The sequence below is a fragment of the Pteronotus mesoamericanus genome, unplaced genomic scaffold (genome assembly GCF_021234165.1).
Source record: "Pteronotus mesoamericanus isolate MK-2021 breed Mesoamerican mustached bat unplaced genomic scaffold, CSHL_Meso_final contig_101, whole genome shotgun sequence".
NCBI classification, from domain to species: domain Eukaryota; kingdom Metazoa; phylum Chordata; class Mammalia; order Chiroptera; family Mormoopidae; genus Pteronotus; species Pteronotus mesoamericanus.
The window spans coordinates 4,207,779-4,231,192 of record NW_026555001.1 but is presented as its reverse complement, the minus strand read 5'-3'; the positions used below and the strand labels follow the sequence as shown (position 1 = coordinate 4,231,192).

At 36.4% G+C, this 23,414-nt stretch overlaps 1 protein-coding gene across 4 annotated transcripts in view; it reads left to right on the top strand.

Annotated features, from left to right (window-relative positions):
- Positions 1 to 23,414, top strand: part of MTA3 (metastasis associated 1 family member 3) — a 161,149-nt gene that overhangs the window by 43,800 nt on the left and 93,935 nt on the right. For all 4 annotated transcript variants that reach the window (XR_008528626.1, XM_054567294.1, XM_054567280.1 and 1 more), the window contains exon 4: positions 10,195 to 10,321. Coding sequence is in view for 3 of the 4 variants with exons in the window: in XM_054567294.1 (XP_054423269.1) it covers positions 10,195 to 10,321 (127 nt within the window). In the remaining variant the exon portion in view is untranslated. The remainder of the gene's footprint in view (positions 1 to 10,194; positions 10,322 to 23,414) is intronic.

Genomic DNA, 23,414 nt, shown 5'->3' with positions numbered 1-23,414 from the left:
TACTCAGCAGTCAGGCTTTAGCACCACTGGACCAGGGCAGAGTCTCTCCTGGGAACGGGGCTATTGTGTCCTCTCAGACTGTTGGCACTCAGGGGAGTGGTCTGCCTGAGCAAGATGGTTGCTGCTGTTTAGGGGATGAGTCAGAACCAGGATCCCGCTGGCTACTCTCTCAGGTCTCTTCCCCAAAGCCTCTTTCCCCAGCCTCTCCTCAGGCATCTCTAGCCCACTTTGCCTCCGCCTTTGCCAGAGACGAGGGTGTCAGTTAGGTTTTGCTAATGCTGATTCTTCTGTCTGCCTGAGGTTATAAGGCTCCTTTCTCGTTATTGTTTAATTGTTTGTTCCAGGTGATTTCTCCACAATTTATTTGCAATTCCAGATTGGTCCCGGAAGGAGGTCAGTGTGACTTCCATTCACTCCTCCGCCATATTAATTTCTCCTTGGAAATACATATTCTTGTGTATAATCCTGGATCAACTATAATTTTTATGAAGGCAGGACTTTTTTCTTTCTCTTTAGGATTTCATTTATTTACTTTTAGAGAGAAGGGAAGAGAGGGAGAAAGAGAGTGAGAGAAACACCAATCAGTTGCCTCTGGCACACCCCCAACCGGGGGACCTGGCTCACAATCCAGGCATGTGCCCTGACTGGGCATCAGCTGGCAACTTTTCAGTTCACAGGCTGGTGCTCAACCCATTAGGTCACACCAGCCAGGGCAGGGCAGAGGAGGACTTTTTGTCTTCCTTACTGAAATAGCCCTGGAACACATTGGTAGGCACATCAATAAATTTTCTTTTTTTCTTGCTGGGAATAGGAGATGAGGTTGGAGGATGAAATACGTGAAACAAATGGCAGGGCAGGTCATTGGGAGATTTTTTTCAACCATGATAGTTTTGACCTAAATGATGGTTGAGCCCTGGCAGGAGTAGCTCTGTGGGCTGAGCATCATTCTGCAAAGTGAAAGGTGCTGGCTTGATTGCTGGGTTGCGTGGGTTGTGGCCCTGTCCCCCATCCAGATGTGTGCAATGTTTTTCTCCCTCTCTTTCATCCTCCTTTCCCCTCTCTACGAATAAATAAATAAAATCTTCAAATGGTGGTTGAAAGCTATTGAGCATTTTTTTAAAAAAATCAAAGCAGGGGAGAAATGTGAATTGGAGAGGATGGCAGTCTGGCAGTGCTCTAAAATTTGGTTATTTCTTTTTTTTCCCCATTAAAAAGATTTACTTATTTATTTATAGAGATAAGGGAATAGAAGGAGAAAGAGGGAAAGAAACATTGATGAGATCGAGAAACACCTATAGGTTACCTCTTGCATGCACCTCGGTCAGGACTGGGGACCTGTTGCTCAACCCAGGCGTGTGCCCTGATTGGTAATCAAACTGATGACCTTGCTGTTTGTGGGACAACTCCCAACCCACTGAGCTACACCAATCAGGGCAAATTTGGTTATTTCTAATCTTTTTATTTTGTTCTTTAAGGTTTAAAATTGATAGAAAGTAGAAAAATGCATAGTGACATGTTTAGCCTGTAAAAAATTCCAGATGGACTTTGAATATATTACAAGATTGGGCAGCCTTTGCTAGATGCAGTGTTCTTTGAATAAATAAATGTAAAGCAGAAATAGCTTAAATTTCCATGAGATCCTAATTTGCTATAGAGCAACTTAAAAGTCATTGTATCTCATACTGTAAAGATAAAATTCCTGAGACACATTTCTCAGACCCAGTGAAGTAGAAAACCCCTTGCTTCATCCAGTTTTTGTTTTTAATTTCATGTTAGACTGTGTGTGTGTGTGTGTGTGTGTGTGTGTGTGTGTGTGTGTCTTTTCCATAAGTTCCTGAATACATTTTAGGGGTTCTGGGAGGACAAAACAATTTTTGTAATAACACTAAGTTGTCATTTAATTATTTCATTGATTTTCTTATGAATACAGTAGCAGAGTTTTTCCAGAGGCTGTATTACTCGTGATGACATCATCACTCTTCATGGTAATGGCTTGTATGCTTGTGATTTTTTTGTCATTTAGAGATTTCTCCATTTAAATTTCTAATACAATATTGGTCGATATGACCCAGAGAAACAAAAGCTCTTTGAGGTCCTTGATAGGATTTAAGAGAAAAATGGAGTCCTGAGACCAATAAACTTGACAACATCTGGCATAGGTGTTCCGCCAGAAAAACTTTCTTTGTTTTGAAAATATTCTTGTCATCCCCAGAGCTTTGTAGTTAATGTCTTTTAAGAAATACATTTTAAAAATAATGCTTTAAAGAAAGATTTTGTTTATTTATTTTTTAGGGAGAGGGGAAGGGAGGGAGAAAGAGGGGAAGAGAAACATCAATGTGTGGTTGCCTCACACACACCCCCTACTGGGGACCTGACCTGCAACTCAAGCATGTTCCCTGACTGGGAATTGAACTAGCAAACTTTTGGTTCACAAGCCTGGTACTCAATCCACTGAGCCACACTAGCCAGGGCTAAGAATACATTTTTAAAAAAAAAATTACTGATTTTAGGGAGAGAGAGAAAAGGAAAGAGAAACATTGATTTGTTGTTCCACTTATTTAGGCATTCAGTGGGTTGCTCCTTGAATGTGTCCTCACAGGAGATCGAACCTGCGACCTTGGTATCATGGAATGACCCCCTAACTAGCTGAGCAACCTGGCCAGGGCTTGAAAAATGCTTTAAAATTAGTGTTTTATAATAGTGATTCTTAACTGATGTTCAACTGTCCTGACTCTATCCCAGAGTTTCAAAATTGGGATTTCCATGGATAGGGTCTGGGTATCTCTTTTTGTTTACAAAATGTGAAAACATTTTAAATTTGTTTTAGTTTTACTATGATTTGTCTTTTAAATTAGGAGCCATTGTTTTAGGAGACAGGAATCATTTTCCAAATGCCAAAGAAAATCGTATTAAAATTTATTTTACAAAAGTAAGTTTTTTTTAATCTAGCACTATTAGTCTCTGTCCTAAGCAATATATGTATGAGGGAGGAATTATGTGTACATTTTATAAATTAAAACACTGAGGATTACAAAGAAGGCATAATTTGCTCAAGGTCATACAACTAGGCATGTGAGGTGCTAGACTTTGAATTCAAGTGTGATTCTGAAGCCTCATGTCCCACCCACCCTGTGTTAGATCTTGAAAGAACTGTGGAAAGCACCAGAATGAAATGTGAAAAGGAGAGCCATTTGAACAGTCACTTTTTGTTGGTTGTTCTGTGCAGTGTTTTATGCAGTAACTTTGTGAGTCTATCCTTGCAGCCACCAACTTGAGCATTAGGTGATAATTCTTACCTAGTCTACTGTGAACTTTTCTGAAGGTTCCATCTCTTTTATTTACCTTACAAGTAAAACAGCATGGACGCAAAGATAAATGACCCATCTTGGTTCTCAAGGGATTCTGAATCGGATGACTGTAGTGCAAGGCATATGTAGTGCAAGACAAGTACCTTAAACTTGTGTGGGTGCCGCTTTGTAGCAAAGAGAAGCAGGCTCCTCCAGCTGGAGACTGATGAAAGTCTGATGGATCAGGTACTGAAATCTCAGAGGCTTCTTCCAGCTTTACATTTGATCTTCCTACTACTGTTAACTTTTCATTCATTCCAACCTTCTCCCTGTATATTGCAGGCATTTCTTTATAGAAACATTGACTCCTAGTTCTCTATTTATGGTCTCCCAAGATGGGCCACTTTTCTGTTCTCCCCCTTTTTGATCTTCAAAACCAAAATTTATTTGTGTATTTATAAATATGTGTATTTGTATATATTTTAGATATTGATTAATGTTATACAGAATGCCAGTTGAAATTTATATATTTTGTCATGATGATAGAGATTAAGAGAAGGGAGACATAGTTAAAGAAATGATTATCAACTGTGGTGGTTGTCCCCATTAAAGAAGAAAACACTAACGTGGATTAGAGTTTACTGGCAAAAGAAGTGTTTTCCTTCTGTTGGGTGCTATTTATTTTTTATTTTGAAGTATTTTTAAGGAGCAGAAAAGAGAATCATGTAGTGCTAATAATGAACCTACCACAGTCAGCTTTGACTTCTCTTAATATTTTGACATATTTGCTTCAGAGTTTTGTAGTGCTGTATGTATCCCTCCCTAAGCCTCTTCCCTTCCTAGTTTCCCCATAGGTGAATTGCTCTTACCTTTGGTGTTTTTTTCCATTCATATTTTTATATTTTTGCTATATATGTGTATATCTAGATAGAGCACTGTTTTTGCATTTAAAAAATGTTATTGTACATATGTGTCCTACAGATAGCTTAAATTTTTTTTTTTTGCTTACTATCAAGTTTTGAGATCTACCCATGTTAGTGTGTGGATTCACTTAGCATCTTTAGCTACTGAATAGAATTCCATTACATGCCTGTACAGTAGTACCCCCTTATCCACAGCTTCTGTTTTCACAGTTTTAGTTACCTGCAGTCAACCATGGTCTGAAATATTAAATGGAAAATTCCAGAAATAAATAGTTAATAAATTTTAAATTGCCCACGGTTCTGAGCAGCATGATGTAATCTGAAATCTCAAACTGTCCTGCTCTGACCTGCGCAGGATGTGAATCATCCATTTGTCCAGTGTATCCACGCTGCGCATGCCACCTGCCCATAAGTCACGTAGCAGCTGTCTTGGTTATCAGATCAACTGTATCACAGTGTTTGTATTCAAATAACCAATAATTTACTTACTGCCTCGTTTGCTTAACTTTTATTACAGTATATTGTTATAATTGCTCTATTTTATAATTATTTATTTTTGTTAATCTCTTCCTGTGCCTAATTTATACATTAAACTTTACCATAGGTATGCATGTGTAGGGGGGAAAACATAGTATTTATAGAGTTTGATGCTTTCTGTGGCTTTAGGCATTCACTGGACACCTTGGACTATATCCCCCCATGGACAGCAGGGACTACTCTCTGGAAATGTATCCATTCTTTCGACTTTTCGCAATTCATTTGCTGCCACACTCTTTTTTCAGGTTTAGCCTGTTTCCTTTTAGATATAATTTTCATGCCACATAATTCATCCCTTTAAAAAGGTCTACAATGCGTGGTTCTTAGTATATTCACAGATGTGTGCAACCATAACCATTTTTTAATTCCAGGACATTTTCTTCACTGCACAGAAGAAACCCATACCCATTGGCAGTTATTCCTGCGTTTCTGCCTTCACCCACCCTCTGGCAACAACTAATCTACTTCCTCTCCCCCTCTCTCTGTAGATTTGCCTATTCTGGACTTTTCTATAGATGGAATCTTCTAATAAGTGGTTCTTTGTAACTTCCACTTTCATGTTTCTTTAGAATGTCTGAAGGTTCATGCACATTAAAGCATGAATTGACAGTTCATTCCTCTTTATGGCTGAGTAATACCCTATTGTATGGACATACTACATTTGTTTATCCATTTTTTTTGGTCAGTAAGACAGTTAGGTTTTACTTTTTGTCTGTTACAAATAATGCTGCTATGAATATTCAGGTACCAGTTTTTGTGTTGACTTGTGCTCTCACTTCTTCTGGATATATACTTAGCAATGGAATTGTCATGTAGTAACTGACTGCTGACCTGTTTTACAATGCAGTTGTATCATTTTACATTTCCACAAATGATATACAAAGATTTCAGTTTCTGTATTTTGTAAATGCTTGTTATTATCTTTTTTATTATAGTCATTCTAGTTGGTATGAAATATCTCATAGCGTTGACTGGAATTTTCCTAGTAACTAAAGATGCTGAACGTTCTTTCATGTACTTATTGGTTATTTACATACCTTGGAGAAATGTCTATTCTCATCCTTTGCCCATTATTTAATTGTGTTGTCTTTTTATTCTTAAGTTATAAGGGTTCTCTATATATTCTAGATACTGGACTCTTATCAGATATGTAATTTGTAAAGTTTGTAAATAGTTTCTCCCACTTTGTGTCTTTTTCTTGATAGTGTCCTTTTAAAGCATAGAAAATAGGGTGCCACAGTGAAGAAACACAACCATCTTACTTTAGGTCTTTGATTCAGTTTGAGTTAATTTTGGTATATGGTGTGAGGGTCAAACAGATTTATTTCTTTGCGTGTGAGTATCCAGTTTTCAGCACCATTTTTGTAGAAAAGACTATTCACTCCTCCAGGGAATTGTCCAAAATCAATTAACCGTAAATGTATGGGCTTATATCTGGATTCAGCTCTGTTCCATTGGTGTGTAGGTCTAGTGTTACACCAATCCACAGTCTTGGTTGTTGTAGCTTTGAAGTAAGCTTTGGAATCTAGAAGTGGAGTCCTCTTAATTTTTTTTTTTCTCCCCAAAGGTATTTGGCTATTCTTGGTTGCTTACATGTTCATAGGAACTTCAGGATTACTTTTTCAGTTTTTACAGAAAAGGCACTAGGAATTTTGGTAGGGATTACATTGAATCTGTAGATTAATTTAGGGAATATTGCCATCTTAATTGTGAACTATCCATTTCTTTGGGTCATCTTTAATTTCTTTTAAGAATATTTTATAATTTTTAGTATATAAAATTTGTCTTTTGTTAAAGATATTCCTAAGTAATTTTTCCTTTTGGTGCTATTATAAGTGAAATTGTTTTCTTAATTTGTTTTGGATTGTTCATTGCTGGTGATTGAAACATAATTGATTTTTGTTTATTGATCATTGCCTCTAGACTGCCAAACTGTTTTTTCCTCTTCATTCGATAGTCCCATGAACTCTTAATTGTCATAAAAATTCTTTTAGTTTTGTCCAACTTGTGTATTCTTTTTTGAGGATTTTTTTTTTCTTAACAAGCAGGCTTGAATTGCATCAATACTAAGCTATTCTCAGTCCAATAGTAGGCCTTCAAATATTTGGGTACTTGTTATTAAATGCTTCAATAAACAAATTTTTAACTACTCGTTTTTCTGTATGGTCTGTACTAGCTATTATCTTACCATTGTGGGCTGATACTTCATTCAGATAGAGATTTAGGAAGCTTGAGAATGTAATCTGTGGGGATCTCTCCTCCCGCCAGCACCCTGCTGGGTCCAACCCAACTAATACATAGGGATTACACTTCTGACCTGTTCTGAAAAACACCCAGCTTCAAGTCAAGTATCTAGAATCAGTAATGGCTCCTCCTTCCCTGTGTTCTGTTTCTTTTTCAGTTTCCTACATTGAGCAGGTGCCTGCACTGGTCTTATACATGTCATGTGCCCAATCTCTAAAGCTTTGCCTCTGAGTTCCTGATTGTACCGTGCTCTTGAGACTGCTTTCCTGTATCCCATAGCTGGATGCATTGGAGCTCTGGACCACTCAGCTAGTTTGATTTCTTCTCTGACCTCTGCTTCTTGGACATTCTTTGTGCTAGCCTTATCCTATCCCCTTTCAGCCTGCGTATGTAATTAGTGAGCTTTTTGGCCGTGCCTTCTTTCTCATCTTGTAGTCTGAAAAATTTTAAATATTTGGAGCCTTGCTGGGTCGTGTGCTATATTGCATATAAAATAATAAGTTAGTGATAGTTATATTGCCCCTTAAAACTTCAAACAATCCCTTTGTACAGTTTTCTTCTGTATTGTTTCCCCTTCTTGTGCCCAGTGCCTTCTTACTAGTAAACTACATGTATGAAACTTTTCTAACTGTAAGGAAACTACCATAAATAATTTGCTATTGTCTCTTCTGTTGCTATGTATACTGTGGGACTTCTACTTTAATGACTTTTGGAAGATATTTGATGTTTCATCAAGCTTGGTAAAATGATTTTAGAAATTATAATGAAATATATTACCATGTTTGTGATTTTTGATGGTGTTAGTCATAATTGATCTTTTAAAATTTTCATTGTTTACATGCTAGTTTTTGCCATTGTGGCTGTTTAATGATTTTTAGGATGTTAATGACATGGGAATCATTCCTATTCAGAAGTCAATGCAAACTTATAGAAAAACGTAAATGAAATTTAACTAGTAAATTTTTAAAAATGGGTTTCAGATGCATGTGTTGTGATTTTCGTCTTTGGTTAGATTGGATGTCAGAAATTTTAGTCCTTTTTACCCTGTGCCAAGAGGATGTATAAGAAAAGAAAAGTTGCGCCTGTTGTTTTTTTGTAGAGTTTGTTGCTGTTTAGCTCTGTAGGGTACGCGTTAGAAGTTACTTAGCACTTTTACAGAACAATTTATCAAGTCCTAATTAGGTAAACAGTATAATTTTGTATGTGATCTTTGCTGATGCTAATAGTGCCAGTGCAGCAATAACTTCATTATTCTCTACTGGTGAGATGCTATTAGGCTTGCAAGTAAATGGCTCTTTTAGTGCTGTATTTCTCCTTGAGTAGTTCGTTAGAAAGAATAGTCTAAGAATTTTAAATCACTTTATTCTTTTTGTTTTTTGAGCTAGGTGAATCTTTCTAAATCAGTTTTTCATGTTCATTTTCCATTTAGAGCTTTCAGAATTTGAAAGTAGAAAATATCTGACACAGCCCATTCATTACCCTCACACAATTCAAGAGAACCTCCACAACTAGGGGATTATGTGTGATAAAAATCTTTTTGTGGTCCAAGGATCATAAATAAGAACTTCTAAGAATTGTGAGGAACAGAAATGTGTGTTGTGTATGTGTGTGCACGCATGTGAGCATGCTGCCAATCAGTGTCCCTAAATGAAGGCCTGAGAGGCCTGAATTTGGGCTCTACTTCCTGTGCAAAGAGCCCCCACCCACTTCTTTCTCACACTCGGAGCCTCAGTGCTCCCGCTGTTCCCATAGTTACAGACATCCGGTCTAGGTAAGGTTGCAGAGGACCTGTGATCCCTTAAGAGGTATTAATATTTAAAAAAAATTTTGTATTAAAATTATTTGCGATTATACCTATAGAGGACATTTGGTCATTTTTTTCCTTTAAAAAAATGTTAAATACAGTGCTTTTTTTTTTTTAAGGAAAAAAATCTGATGTAAAACTTTGTTTTCTGTCTCTTCCATCCCTTCCTACCAACCCTGCTTCCCAAGGCAAACACTTGGAATTGTTTTTTCTTTTTTGCTCACTGCTTATCTCTAACACCTTGTTTGCCTGTTTGGACACCTTGTAACTCTTGGTTGAATGCATGAAAGAAAGATTGTCCTTACTGTTTCAGACTTGATAGTTTACTATGCAAGTCTAGGCTGAGTATCAGTTTTCCCCTTGGACGGCATTGCTCTGCCATCCTAGCTTGCAGTGTTGCTGTTCACATGCGATTCCACTGAGTCTAGTTTCCGTGAACATGGCCTATGTTTCCCTTCTGTAACCTTTTGTGATCTTATGTTAGCACTTAAAAAATTAATCATGCTGGGAATTTAATCTGGAAATTCATCTTGCTCAGTACAGGGAAATTTTCTTGAATCATTTCTTTAAGAGGTAAAGAATAGGTTTTCTCTGTTGTTTCTTCCTGGAATTTTATTATTAGCATGTTGGAGTTAATGAATGTTCTTTCTTTTCTTTTTTTTACTTTTTGGAGTTTTTAGTTATTTATCTCTTTGTCTAAGTGTTGTGATTTCTGGGAGATTTTCTTAGCATTACCTTGTCATCCTTCTATTGGTTTTTTATTTGTGTTTTCCAATAAATGCATTACCCTATTTTTTGTTTTCTGGTTATTCTCTTTTTCAGTAGTGTTCTCATTACTGTGTTGTAGAGAAGACTTTCAGCCCTTTCCTCTTGTTTTATAGCTTTGGCCCCACTCCTCCCCTTTCTCCCAGCACTTGGTATCTTCAGGGGCTGAGTCAGCCAAGCCCTGTGTCGTCTTCTCCGTGTCATCTTCTCTGTGCACGTGGATACGTGGATTGTCACTTCCTTCTCTAGGCTGAGCGTGTGCTTTTCTTTTTTTTTATCTGCTTTCCATTGTCTAAAACTGTTTTTGTTTGGTGGACAATCTTTCATTGTTGCCTCATTTTTCATTGACATTTAAATGTTAATATATTTTAACTGCCATTTTGGTATGGTATTTTGGGGGAAGAGGAGATATATGTATATGTTCCTTCTGCCATTTTAAAATTGTAGTTATTCTTCCTTTGATGCCCGTGTAACTTAATTTTATGGTTGTAATTCAAATGAAAGCTAAATATGTAAATTTAACATTAATTAGTATGGAGAAAATATGGAATGAAAGGTTGATTTTTATCTATCTTAATATGCACATAGATAATGTGCTTTGTAATAATGAATTCTTTGAATTTTATTTGTGTAGAAGAAATTGAGGAAGAATCTGAAACAACAATTGAGGCCGACTTGACTGATAAACAGAAACATCAGTTGAAACATAGGGAACTCTTTTTATCACGCCAATATGAATCTCTGCCTGCAACACATATCAGGTAAGAACTTCTCTAGAAGTTGACTGAAGTACTCAGTAATATTGTGACAATTAAAAAAACCAAACAAATCCCGAACCAATCTTCTTGGAAGCATTTTCCAAACTCTGCTCGTGATCTCACTCAAATTAGTTTACTAAATGTTTCATAATGGAATCTTATCTTGGAAATTTATGGTGTCTATTAGCATATTAAAGCCCTGAGACTGTTTTGCAGTAAAGTAACCACTTAGCTTTATTTTAACCCAGACTTTCCCAATTTACTTAGGGATCTATTAGCATCCTGTAGAGAAGTGTCCAGCAGAGATCATTTTGGGAAATACTGGTCTTTTCCAGATTCCTAGAACATTATAGAGTCATTAGAATCCAAGAACCAGGACCCAAGATCTGGTTCCCAAGCAGGTGATCTTGACATTGTAGAATATATGGCCTTTTATTTTTCTTGTGAGGACCTCTGGGCTGAAAACTTTACAATCTTTATTACTCACTTGCATTTGCTCTGTGCAATAATAGAATGCAAAAGTGAAAAACTTCAGTCTTTGGTTTATAGTTTGGGGACTAATGGAGGAACGATGGTGGTCTTATATGATTGGCTGATAAGTGGTAACATTTAAGTGTAAACATAGTTAAGCTGTTTCTCAGTGTTCTGTGTAATAGGTGCATCTTAGAGGTATAACAAAATGTTTTAACTAAAAAAACAGGTAGTTACTAACCCTCAGGGTCAGGAAAACTTCAGAAGGAGTGGGCATTTATTCAGCCTGTGAGCGACTATGGGGCATGTTTCAGGTAGAGGAAACAGGTGAGCTTAGGTATGGGCAGGGAACACCTGTATGTCCACAGTGATGGGTGTGAGGAAATGTAGTGTTTTTGTCTCTTCAGGTTAAAGAAATACCTTCAACTCGTGTTCACAGTATTTCTTTCATTTAGCTCTCTGTTACAGTTCTCTTAAAAACTATTAATATATGGAAATAAAATATATTAACTGTTCATTTCAATGATTGCCCCTCCTCTTTAGCCCCCAATGTCAGTATTGACTTTAAGTCTGCCTTTTTGGGTCAGACAGGTTTGGAGCTCTGTCTCGATTCGGTCCTTGTATATCACACACTGTCTCCCCACACACCTGCATCTCAACTCTAGGGACCTTGATGCATACTTCTCTTTTCAAAGTAGACAGAGGTCTTCTAATGTAGGAAATGTATCATAAAGATACTGTAATTCCTTTTTCTCCAAGTCTTTTAAGAAATATCTTGATTCCCCCCTCAATAATAATAATTAACACCATATTATTGCTTTATTTATGCTTTTTAGGGGGACCTATGTTTGGATTGCCTACAGTTAGTATAGTCTCTGTGAATTAGGTCCTTTTGCTGAAAAAGATAATCAGGCTAGGTATTTTGGAACGGTCATTTTACCTACCAATAGGAGTATTTCAGCAATTAGAAGAGTAACTAAATTTTTGCTCAAAGAGATAGAACGTGAAAACATTTTATGATTTTCTTAAAGATGTATGTAACTAATTAATGCTAAAGAGTCATATGCATATATTATTTAATTGGAAGAAGCTAGAATATAAAGATTCATTTTAAACTAAAGAAGTTATGTGGCCAGTTAAAAGAATCTTGCCAGAATAAGAATCTGACCAAGTGTTTTTTAAAATGTATCCAACACACACAAGTGTATTTTTAATTTACCCTCCTGATAGGTTGGAATTTGTTTGCAGGTGATGTTGGTTTCCACAGATTGCTTGGAATGGAAAAACTGCTCATGTGTTTTTCATCTCTTAAAAGGACTGTACTGAAATACAATTATTAAGACGCCTTTGTATTGAACATAGAAGTTGCATAGTGTACATGATCAATCACTGTTGAACACATTTCCTGAGAATATTCTAGATTAGGTATTTTAATAAGTAAGTGCTTGGTAAATAAGACAAGGACCCAAGCTTTGTAAACTCAAGAGGCTTATTAGGTGGCAGTTCTTTTGAATTATGATGAAGGGCTCAGACATTTGGGGCTCCCCCCACCAAGTTGAAAGGGACATTGTCTCATCTTTAAACAGCTGAATGGGGGTTAGGGCCAGTCTCCGGCCAAAGCACAGCGTTGTGCTAACCAGCCCTCATGCTGATGTAGAACAAGTGGCATGTTGGAGCAATCTTGACATTTTGCTACTGTTGAAGTCATGCCCTATCTATTTCTGCTACAACAGGAGGAAATTACTGAAGCCCCATTGTTCTTTGGCAGCAGAGAGGGGTAATTTGGTGAATACTGGCTTTTTATTCTCAGGGACATTATCACGCGCCCAGAATTTCCGTGTGCCGTCTGGGCGAAACCTGCCTGAGGCATCGCGGAGGTCCCCTGGGGGGTGCGAGTGATGATACTGGGTGCTGCGAGCTTCTCAGAGGGTCCGGGAAGCAACTCCTCGTTCCTCTGATTCCACTGGAAGAGAGAGATCTGGGCAGTCTGGGTGGGGTTAGTGACTCACCTCTTGTTGGTGAGATAGCTGGGACTTGAGCAAGGAGACTGTTTTCGGAACATTTTGGGGGGAGGGCAAGAAAGGAGAGAGACCGCATGACACAGTGCCTTAGGTCGTTAATAACAGATTATATGCTACATACATTATAAAGTACTCTAAAATTGTTATGCTAGCTTCTAGACGTGTTATAAGTGTATATAATACTTATTCAAGTCTCACGGAGCCCATGTTTATAGAACTTGGCTTTTAAAAATCTAACATTTATTGAAGCTTTATGATCACTGTTATTCCACTTGCTTTACATATATCTTACTTAATCCTCATAGTGACTTGATAAAGCAGGTCCTTTAACCCCCATTTTACAGATGAGGAGACTGAAGTACAAAAAGGTTAAATAGTTTGTCAGACTCACAGCTTTTAAATGGCAGATTCAGAAATTGAACACAGTATTATGATGTATATGACTGTAAGTGTTATAAAGCTGTTTAAGTAACTTGTTGAATAGGTAGGCTCTTTGATTTTTTTTTTTCCCCCACAGAATTTTTTCTATTTAGACATTCAAGTCAAATGGGCAGGACTAAATTAAAAACTGAGTTAAGCATATAAACTTTACTATTATACTAAAAGATGATGTTACAGTGCTAGATATATAGTAGCAGCTAGGAAGTACCTATTTCATTGGGTATTTCCAAATTGATGGCAGTCTTGTATATGGTCCAATGTAAATTTTTCCACATCTTGAACACACAAAGCCTGGCTTTCTAAAAGCTGCTAATTACAGCATTGTATGTGTAATGATTAATGCCTTTTCCCAGCTTCTGTTGCAGCTAGTCAGTCATATTTAAAAAGAGCCAATCCTTTCCTGCTGCCCAACCTCGGGACCTGTATCACAGCTTCTGAAGTTACACTTCGGTGTGTCTTAAAAGCATTTCCTTAGGTATCTGTTGATTGTTGGCCTCAAGTTGTCCTACAATAAGGGGTTTTGGACCTGATGAATTCTTGTCCTAGTCTGTCTTGTTATGAGGAGTCAGTGGTGGCAGAGAAACCAACGTATCCGTGTGGGTAGTCCTGGCCCTGGTTCAGAGCACCACTGGTGAGGAGGACCCTGTCTACCTCATTGCTTTACCTTGACTGTTATTTGTTTGTTTTTTTAAAAATGCTAGAGCCCTGGCCTGTGTGACTCGGTTGGGGTGTATCTGTAACTAAGCCTGTAGTGGATTCGATTCCTGGTCAGGGCGCATACCTAGGTTGTGGGTTCTATCCCTAGTCTGGGCACCTCGGTCTGGGCACATGTGGGAGGCAACCAGTTGATGCTTCTCTCTTGCTCAGTGTTTCCCTCCTTTTGTCTCTCTTGTCCTCTCTCTAAAAGCATTGGGGGAAAAAAAAGTCTTTGGGTGAGGATAAAAAACACCCCAAAAAACCAAAGGCCAGAGAATCCATTCCAGAACCTAAACTTGTTGTCTCTATTAGGATAGGTGCACATCATGTTCGGCCTCTTATTATTGGCAGGGTACTTCAGAGAAAGCCTTACACTCTTTTCCTTTTAAACAGTTCTTAGGGTAGGATTTCAGAATGCAAACGTCATCACTGTCACTCTATGGAAGACTGGCTACAACCACTATTTGTAGGGAACTTGTCTTGGTTAAGTGATTCCATGTTGCTTCTCACATGGTTTGCTCGCCTCCAAAATGAGATTTCTTAATTCAATTGAAAAAAATATCTTGATCTGCTGATACATATCTTGGGGTTTATGTAATATTTGTCTAGATCGTTCTAGTCAGACATTGTCTTAGAGTGCAAGATTCTTGAAGGTTGGTATCTTTTTTTCCCCTTTTGTCCTGCCTGCCATAGAACATAGTAGACAATAGCCAATCAAGAATTTGAAGCTTGCATAGTTTCCATCTAACTTTATTTTTGTTCTTTGAGGAAATAAAAATCATCAACAGATAATAGAATACTCTCTTCTCCGTTACTACTGACATTATATGAATTTTTAGATTGTGTGCCTTTGTCTTTTATGAGAATTAAAGATTTGGATATATGGATTGAGAAGTTGGCTCAGGACTCTGAGGAGAGTGACTTACTCAGATAACAGGCTTTTACTGGAAATCTTTTCTTACGTAGTGGGTTGGCTAAAAAGTTTGTTTGTTTCTCCCCCCCCCCCCCCCCATACAATGGCTCTAGTATTGCTTAGTCATCTTTAACTTCATTTGAAACAATTTTGTTAGATTGTATTGTGACAGCTGTCATATCAGCGTGCATTTAAAAAAAAAAACTTAACAAAATTGGTGAATTTTTGTGTAGCCATTTTAATATTGAAGATGGAAGAAAACATATTACATTTTTGGCATATTATGCTTTATTATTTCAAGAAAGGTAAAAATGCAATGGAAATGCAAAAAAAGTTTTGTGTAGTATGTCTTGCAAAGTTTTGTGCTGGAGATTTCTCGCAGGATGATGTTCCAAGGTCGAGTAGACCAGTTGAAGTCCTCAAATCAAGATATTAGTTGAGTACAATCAATGTTATACCATGAGGGAGATAGCTGACATAATCAAAATAATCCAAATCAGTAAAGTTATTGGTGAAAATGAAAAATGTGTCTTTTGTTTTACAGAAAAATGATACTGACTTTCTGACCAACCCAGTACTTTCATGGATGGGCAAAAAGGGCAAAAGTAGGTTTACAGTTGTGAGTACACAAAACGCACAGTTTATTCTTGAATTATTTATTAATTATTGTATTATTTTCCATACGAACAACTGTAAACCTAGTTTTGCCCAACCTTTATTGTCTGTCTCTCTCTCTCTCTCTCTCACACACACACACACACAGAAGAATTTATGAACAGTATTATAGCACCTTGAGGAAGGGAGACATGGAAAAGTTTCTAGCCAACAAGCAACATAGGGTAGGGAAAGAAGTTAATTCTTCTATATTTTGAGTGTTAGTGTAATCAGGAAAATGAGATTGTAATGAGTGTATGTCGTGTGACTCACCACTTCCACTTTCTGGATTTTATCTAACAGAAGTTATCATGTAAGGTTGTAGAAATATACATACTGATATGCTTATTTCAGAATTGTTTATTTTATTTTTTAGTTAATGATTTTTATTTTGTGAATAAATGAGATGGTTTTCATGATTAAGCATGTATCTGTATCACAAATGTAGATAGGGACTTGGTATTTGATGGATTGCAAAATTGCTTTAATATCAGAAAATATGAACACCTCTCATCTTACACTTTTCTGTATTTCTAGTTTTCCTGAAATGAAAACACTTTAAATATATAATGGGAAAAAGTGTTATTAAAGATTTTAGACATAAGGAGGGAAAAGGCCATTTTGTGTTCATTTTTATCCCCCCTTTTGCCTGACAACATGGCTGGTTTTGATGATGACCATAGATGGAAATCTACTGAAAATTCTCTATCCTCTTTTCCCTAGTAGTAGAAAGGAGTAACATTAACTATTACCATTTGATAGCAGACCTGTTTCTAGTTAAGCGTATATTTTTCAAATATTTTTATTGCAAAATGCTGTTATTTCCTTAAAAAATTATTCTGTCACTTTGTATTTCTACCACAGTTGTGTTATGAATATGCCATTTTCAACATCCCTGGCCTTTAAAATCAACTTACGTTGATTTTCTGAAAAAGAATTATAATTTATTGTTGAAATGTGAAAAATACAGAAGACCCTACGCCCTTCTCTATTTCTCTTTCACATACACACATCGCTAAAGTCCCTCTACCCACCGGCACCTACATTTTGCTATATCATTAATGCATTTTTTTCCTAATCTTTCGTGTGTTTGTTGGATTTTGGCCACACGTTGCTAGAGTTTAGGTGGAGTGACAGAGGGGCTGCGTGACTCCAGCGTAGCTTCCCCTGTGGCCGAGTGGTGCGTATTCGGTGCTGCTACTGCCATCTCTGCTCTTTCTAGGTTTGGTTGGCTTTTAAATATGTGAGAAATATGGTTGGAAAGTGACTGATGGAACAGGAGGAGGAGAGGAGGACTTAGTTACATAAAGAAAGAGTGCTAATTCAAAAATGAATCCAAGTGTCACTGTCTTGGAACAGGCAAAGATTTCTTAAGATTGTCAAGCGAGTGTTTTCTTGAATTTTCACTGTTTCACCTTTCAAATGTAAGTTTGTTTTATGAATACGGTATGTAGAGAGGTCTGTTAGAAAACCAAGTTTATTTACAGTATCATCAAAAACAGTAAACACCTAGAAATAAATCTAAGGAAAGATGTGTAGAAAAGGGGAAAGATATGTGAAAACTCTATCTAGAAACTACAAAGTATTGCTTAAGGAATTTAAGACTTAAGTAAAGGCAGGATAAGTAAATGCATGACAGTATGTCAGTTTTTTCCATGTTGTTCCAAATTCGATATCGTTCCAAAGAGAAGATCAGCAAGATTGTGTATGTGTGAAGTGTAACTGTCTGTGAATTAAGCTGATTGCAAAATGTACGCGAATGGAAGGGATGAAGAAAGGAGAAGATAAGGAGTTTTCAGAGCATGGTTCCTGTACTTTGGGGTGTCCTCCTGGACCCGTTCTGGGCTTTGTGAGGTCAAAACTACTTTCAAAACAATATTGAGATTATTTGCCTTTTCCCTGTATTGATTTTGCAAAAGTAAAAAGCATGAGCAAAAGCAGTGGTGGATAAACTGCTGGCATCTGAGCACGAATCAAGACAGTGGCACCACACGGCTGTCGTTGGCGCTGTGTTCTCCACTTCTGTGCATTTGCAGCGAAAACAACAAAAACAATGGCACTAAAGAATGTTCTTGACAAAACAGTACACTTTATTAATTGTAATAAATCTTAACCCTTCATGTCTTTTTTTTAAATTGCGGAAAAATTGACACAAAATTTATTATATAGTGTGCAGGGTACAAAATACAATGGCATTCAGTACATTGACAATTTTGTGCAATCATCTATCTTGTTTCAACAGATTACACATCTTTTTAACATTCTGGGTGATGCAGTGGGAAGTATGCGTAAATTACTGATGCTCCATAGGGAAATGAGATGGTTATTAAACAAACAAAGTCATGGGATTGTTGGAAATGTAAGCTGAACTCACTGCCTTTATCATGGAGCACTGTTTTCACTCCAAGTGAGCATTGAAAGACGAACTGTGGTTCTTTAGACGGGAATACCGTATTTTGTTGTGTATAATGTGCACCCATGATTTTGGCTCAAACTTTCAGGAAAGGAAATCTTTCATTTTAATTTTTTAATTCAGTTTTTATTCATGAATATTTAGATACTTTTTTTGTATTAAAAGAATTCTTGCATTTATTTTTGAACATACAGGAAGTTTTTATTCAACAAATAATTACAAAATAAGAACAAATACAAGGTTATACACCGCTCATGTATAAAATGTATCCTTATTTTTCCATCAAAATTTTGGGCAAAAAAGTGAACATTATACATGGTAAAAATACAGTATTTGGTGGATGTCTTTTGAAAATGAAGTAAATTTGTTACTGAGGCAAAAGTCTAGTTGTCTCCTAAGCCAGACATTGAAGAGATTTGCATAATCATAAAACAATGTCACCATTTTCATTAAATTTTTTTGTTTGGGAAAATAATAGTCATTATTCATAAATGTTTATTAATATATCATGTTTATTTTAATTTTAAATTAGTAAATGTTAAAATTCTCAAAAAAGAAAAAAAAAAAAAAAAAATAAATAAATAAATTAGTAAATGTTAAAATTCTCTTTCAATTTTAGTTTCTAATCTTGTAAATAAATATTGACAGGTAAAACCCAAAAAGGCAAAAGTTCTCTGAGGTCTTCAATAATTTTTGCAAATGTAAAAAATCTTGAGACAAAAAAGTTTGAGAACCATTGACAAAGTCACTCTTGAAAAACAAAAATGTTAGAGGTTTATATCATTAGATATTAAGACACTCGTATAATTACAGTAATTACAGTAGCATGGTCTTAGTAAGTACATTGAAAAGTAAAACAGTGGAACATAATAAAAAAGCCAGAAGTGACCCACATATATAATACAACTTCATGTTTGATGAAGTGCCACTGTAGTGTAGTAGGGGAAGGGTGTTCCTTTTTAGGAAACAGTCCCAAGTTACTTGGAAAAATAAATGAAGATGTCCTTTTTTCTTTCGTTTTCTTTTTATCCCCCTTGCTAATTTTTGTTGATGAAATGAGAGTTTCATTTCATACTGTTTGGATTTTGCTGATTGCATCCCTATGGTGTCCTCTCCCATGTCCTTCCCTTCTTCATATTTCCCATAATTTGTTAATTAGATATAGAGGATATGGTTCAGTTTCTTCCCTCCCTCCCTCCCTCCCTCCCTCCCTTCCTTCCTTCCTTCCTTCCTTCCTTCCTTCCTAGCGACATTCAAGACACAAAACTTCTTTGTAGGTGGTATTGTGTATCAGGAGATATATATTACGCATATTCCTTTTTTTGTATGTTACTGGTATTTGATTATTATTCTCTAGAGATCCATTAATTCATAGTTGTTATAAAGTGGTAATATTCTAATTACTGTTCCTTCTTCATGTACTAGTTGAAGACTTCAATGTTTTTTGGTTCTGATTCTTAATTTTAGTTTCATTTTTTAATGCATAACACCTTATAGCAGAGGTTCTCAATTTTATCAGACTCAACCTCTCTTTTACATATTTTGTGATATGTTTTTTACAATTCTGGAATGAAATTAATTGATATGTATTACATGATACATACTTTGGCTTGCTATTGAATTTTGCATTAAAAATGATTTTTCCTCAAAACTTTGTCTTCAAACATCTATTGTCATTGAAAAGTAGATTCTCCATACTTTGCATATTACTATTCCCCCCGACTCCCCGCCCCTTAAATTTTCTTAGAATTCTCATACCCATTGTATCCTGAAATTTTGGTGATGCCTCAATCATGAGGATATTTGGTAGACCATTAAAATTTTTTTTATTTATTGACTTTTTAGAGAAAGAAACATCAATGTGTCGTTCCACTTATTTATGCATTAGTTGGTTCCTTCTTGTATGTGCCCTGATCGGGGATTGAACCCTTATCCTTGGCATATTGGGACAGTGCTCTTACCAACTAAGCTACCCAGCTAGGACTTGTAGACCATTTTAGATAGCTGTTTTCCTTTATAGCTGGAAGGTTTTTTTCCTAATTCTTTCATTTCCCCTGGTCTTTGTACTACTTCTATTGCTTGTATGTTAGATCTTCCGGACTGATGATCTTTGTCCTTCCTTATATTTTCTGTTTTTCATTCTGAGCTACATATTTGACTTTTATTTTCCAGCCCATGTAATGATATTTTACTTTTGCCCATCATATTTTAAAATTTCAAAGACTCTTTTGTCTCCCTAATGTTATTTTTCCATGCATTCTATTTTTGTTTTATGAATGTAGTATCCACACAAATCTTTTTAAAAATTCTAATTTGTATCTTTGAAGTTCTCTTTGGTGGTTTAAATCATCTCTCTTTCCTCCAGGTTCAGCTTTTGTTCTTTGATTTTTGGAATTTGTTTTTTGTGCTGTAATCTTTCTTCAAATATTAGATGATGCATAGCTGTCTGTTTTTATTTAAAGGAAGGGAATACTAGAAAGGCCAATCAGGAGCTTGCCTTGTGTGGGCAGACTTTGCTGGTAGTCTTCCAGTTAGGATGTAAAGCTGGCTCTTCTAGGTCCTCTTCTTACTGGAACTTTTTAAAAATGTTTTTTAGATTTTATTTGTTTGTTTAATTTTTAGAGATAGGGGAAGAGAGGAAGAGAAATATCAATGTGCCAGAGGAACATTCATCGGTTGCCTCTTGCATGTCCCCAGTTGGGGACCTGGCGGGCAACCCTGGCATGTGCCCTGGCCAGGGATTGAACTGGCAAGATTTCATTTCACAGGCTGGTACTCAGTCCACTGAGCCACACCAGCCAGGCAGGGCTCTTACTGGAACTTTTTTAGGGCTCTGCCAGGTAAATCAATTTCATTTCCCCTAGCATCAGCTCTCTTTGTGCACATTTTGGACTTTGTTTCATAATTATCTTGTTTGATTGTATTAGCTAAAACCACCAATGCCATGTTTAATGTTAATGTATGTAGTGGGCATTTGTGCCTTGTTCCTAGTCCTATTGTTTCCCTGCTAACGGAAACGCTCATTCTGAACTTTGCTTTGCTCAGTTTCTCTTATCTGTCTCTGTCTTTCAGAATTTTCTGAAATCATTCATGTACAAATGGCTCCCTCTTCACAGTGATTAGGTTATTTTGTTGCTGATTCTCTTGCCATCATCTTAAAGGCATCCTAGAAAAGAGAAGATAAACACATAGGCTTTGCCCATCATTTAATTCATTATTATTCTGTTGAGACTCTAAAAATATTATCTCCCCTGCCCCCCCCGCCCCCCCGCATTGGAGTGCCGTTGAACTTCTTTCAAAAGGTCACTGAATAAAAGTACTTGAAAATATTGGGATTTGTCTCTTTGTGCCTATGAAGTAGAGCTATCAAACTGTTTTGAAAATGCATAGCAACTGTTAAGTTATTCAGCATTGAAAAAATATTTCCATCCATTTACAAAAACCATAATTTGAAAAACGTTTTGTCCATATTTTTACCCTGAGAAATTAATATTGGAAGGTAGACTTTTTTTAGATCGTCATACATTAGTCAGAAACTAATAAATGAACAAAATGCCTGTCTATAAGCAGAGGGTTTAAAACAAAACAAAACAAAACAAAAAGAAACAAATGATGTTCCAAAGACTGCCAAGCTGTAGTGAGATGGCAGTCCGTGGGAATAGCCTGCCATATTAAGTTAATTGGGATTGGCTGCGGTTGGGGATGGTGTGCCCATTTTGGATGCATGTTGGGAGTAATCTGGGATCCAAAAGCAGCGGATGGTAGAGCAGTCTTTTTGTTGTCAGGATCACAGCAAATTGATTAGCCCCCACCTCTTTTAAAAAATAAAACTTTTGTAGGGACATGTGACATTGACATGGTTCAGAAATTAAAATATGGAGTATACAATAAAATGCCTCACTCCTGTAGAGTTTCTCAGTCTGTATATGTTTCTAACCCTTATTATAAGAGAACAAAAATTCAACTGAGTAAATTTGAAGATCTAATTGGCTTTATTAAATGATTCATGAATTGGGCAGCATCCCATCTAACAAACAGAAGGGACAAAATAGAAGGTTTTTAATGAGCAGAGGGAGGGCGGGACAAGGATTTTAAAAATACATTATTGAAGGCAAGGTCACCTTGCATTTAGGGGAAGGCAGGTCGTTTTATTAGGAAGATTACCTCGTTAGTGTTGATCAGGAAATCATAGACTGATTGGCTGAAAACTGCTCCTAAGGAGAGACTGAAACTACAGGTAGGTTAAGTATTGAGTCTTGGTCAGGTTTATCGCAAGTGACTCCATCGTGGGTCTGTTGTTTCTTTTTAATGTTCTGTATACTTCCAGAAAGTGAATACTATACTATTTCATATATATAGAAGCAATGAGATGTGTTTGTGTCTGTAAGTAAATTATGATACTTTGATATTGTGCTTTTTAAATGAAATATCTTGGGAGATTTGCCTTATTCTTTGCCATGGCTATTTTATACAGGGTGGGACAAAAAAGTAGATTTACAGTTGTTCCTATGGAAAACAATATAATAATTAGTAAACAATATCAGAATAAACTGTTTCATGTACTTAGGAATATAAACCTCCTTTTGCCTTGCCCTTGTACTTCTTTTTTTTTTTTTCTTTTTTTCTTTATATTTCTAATTTAATCCTAATTGATGGTTATTTGGTTCATTTTAGTCTTTGGCTGCGAAAAATAATAAACTTGTACATGGGTCTTTTACATATGTGTGATTGTGAGGATATGTGCAAAATAAATGATACCAAGTAAAGTATATGAAAATGCCCTAATTATGCTTTCTGGATTTTGTATTTCTTCATATTTTTGTATTGGTCTAAGCAGGAGATTCAATTGAAAAGATCTGCAGTTTGTGAAATTTATGATGTGTTTGTTGAGACCTCTTTTTGTTATCTTTTAAAAAATATACACTTTATTGATTATGCTATTTCAGTTATCCCATTTTTTCCTCCCCTTTATTCCCCTCTGCCCTGCACCTCCCCTCCTATCAGCACTCCCCTTCCTTAGTTCATGTCCGTGGGTCATGCATATATGTTCTTTGGCTTCTCCATTTCCTATACTGTTCTTATCCACCCCCTGTCTATTTTCTACCTAACATTTATGTTTCTTATTCCCTGTACCTTTTCACCCATTATCCCCACTGATAACCTGCCATATGATCTCCATGTCTGTGATTCTGTTCCTGTTCTAGGTGTTTGCTTGGTTTGTTTTTTTTAGGTTCCGTTGTTGATAGTTGTGAGTTTGTTGTAAGTTTATTATTCATAGTTTCGATCTTCTTTTTGTTAGATAAGTCCCTTTAACAATTCTTATAATAAAGGCTTGGTGATGATGAACTCCTTTAATTTTACCTTATCTGGGAAGCACTTTATCTGCCTTTCCATTCTAAATGATAGCCTTCCTGGATAGAGTAATCTGGGATATAGAGCATTGCCTTTCAGGACTTTGAATACTTCTTTCCAGCCCCTTCTTGTCTG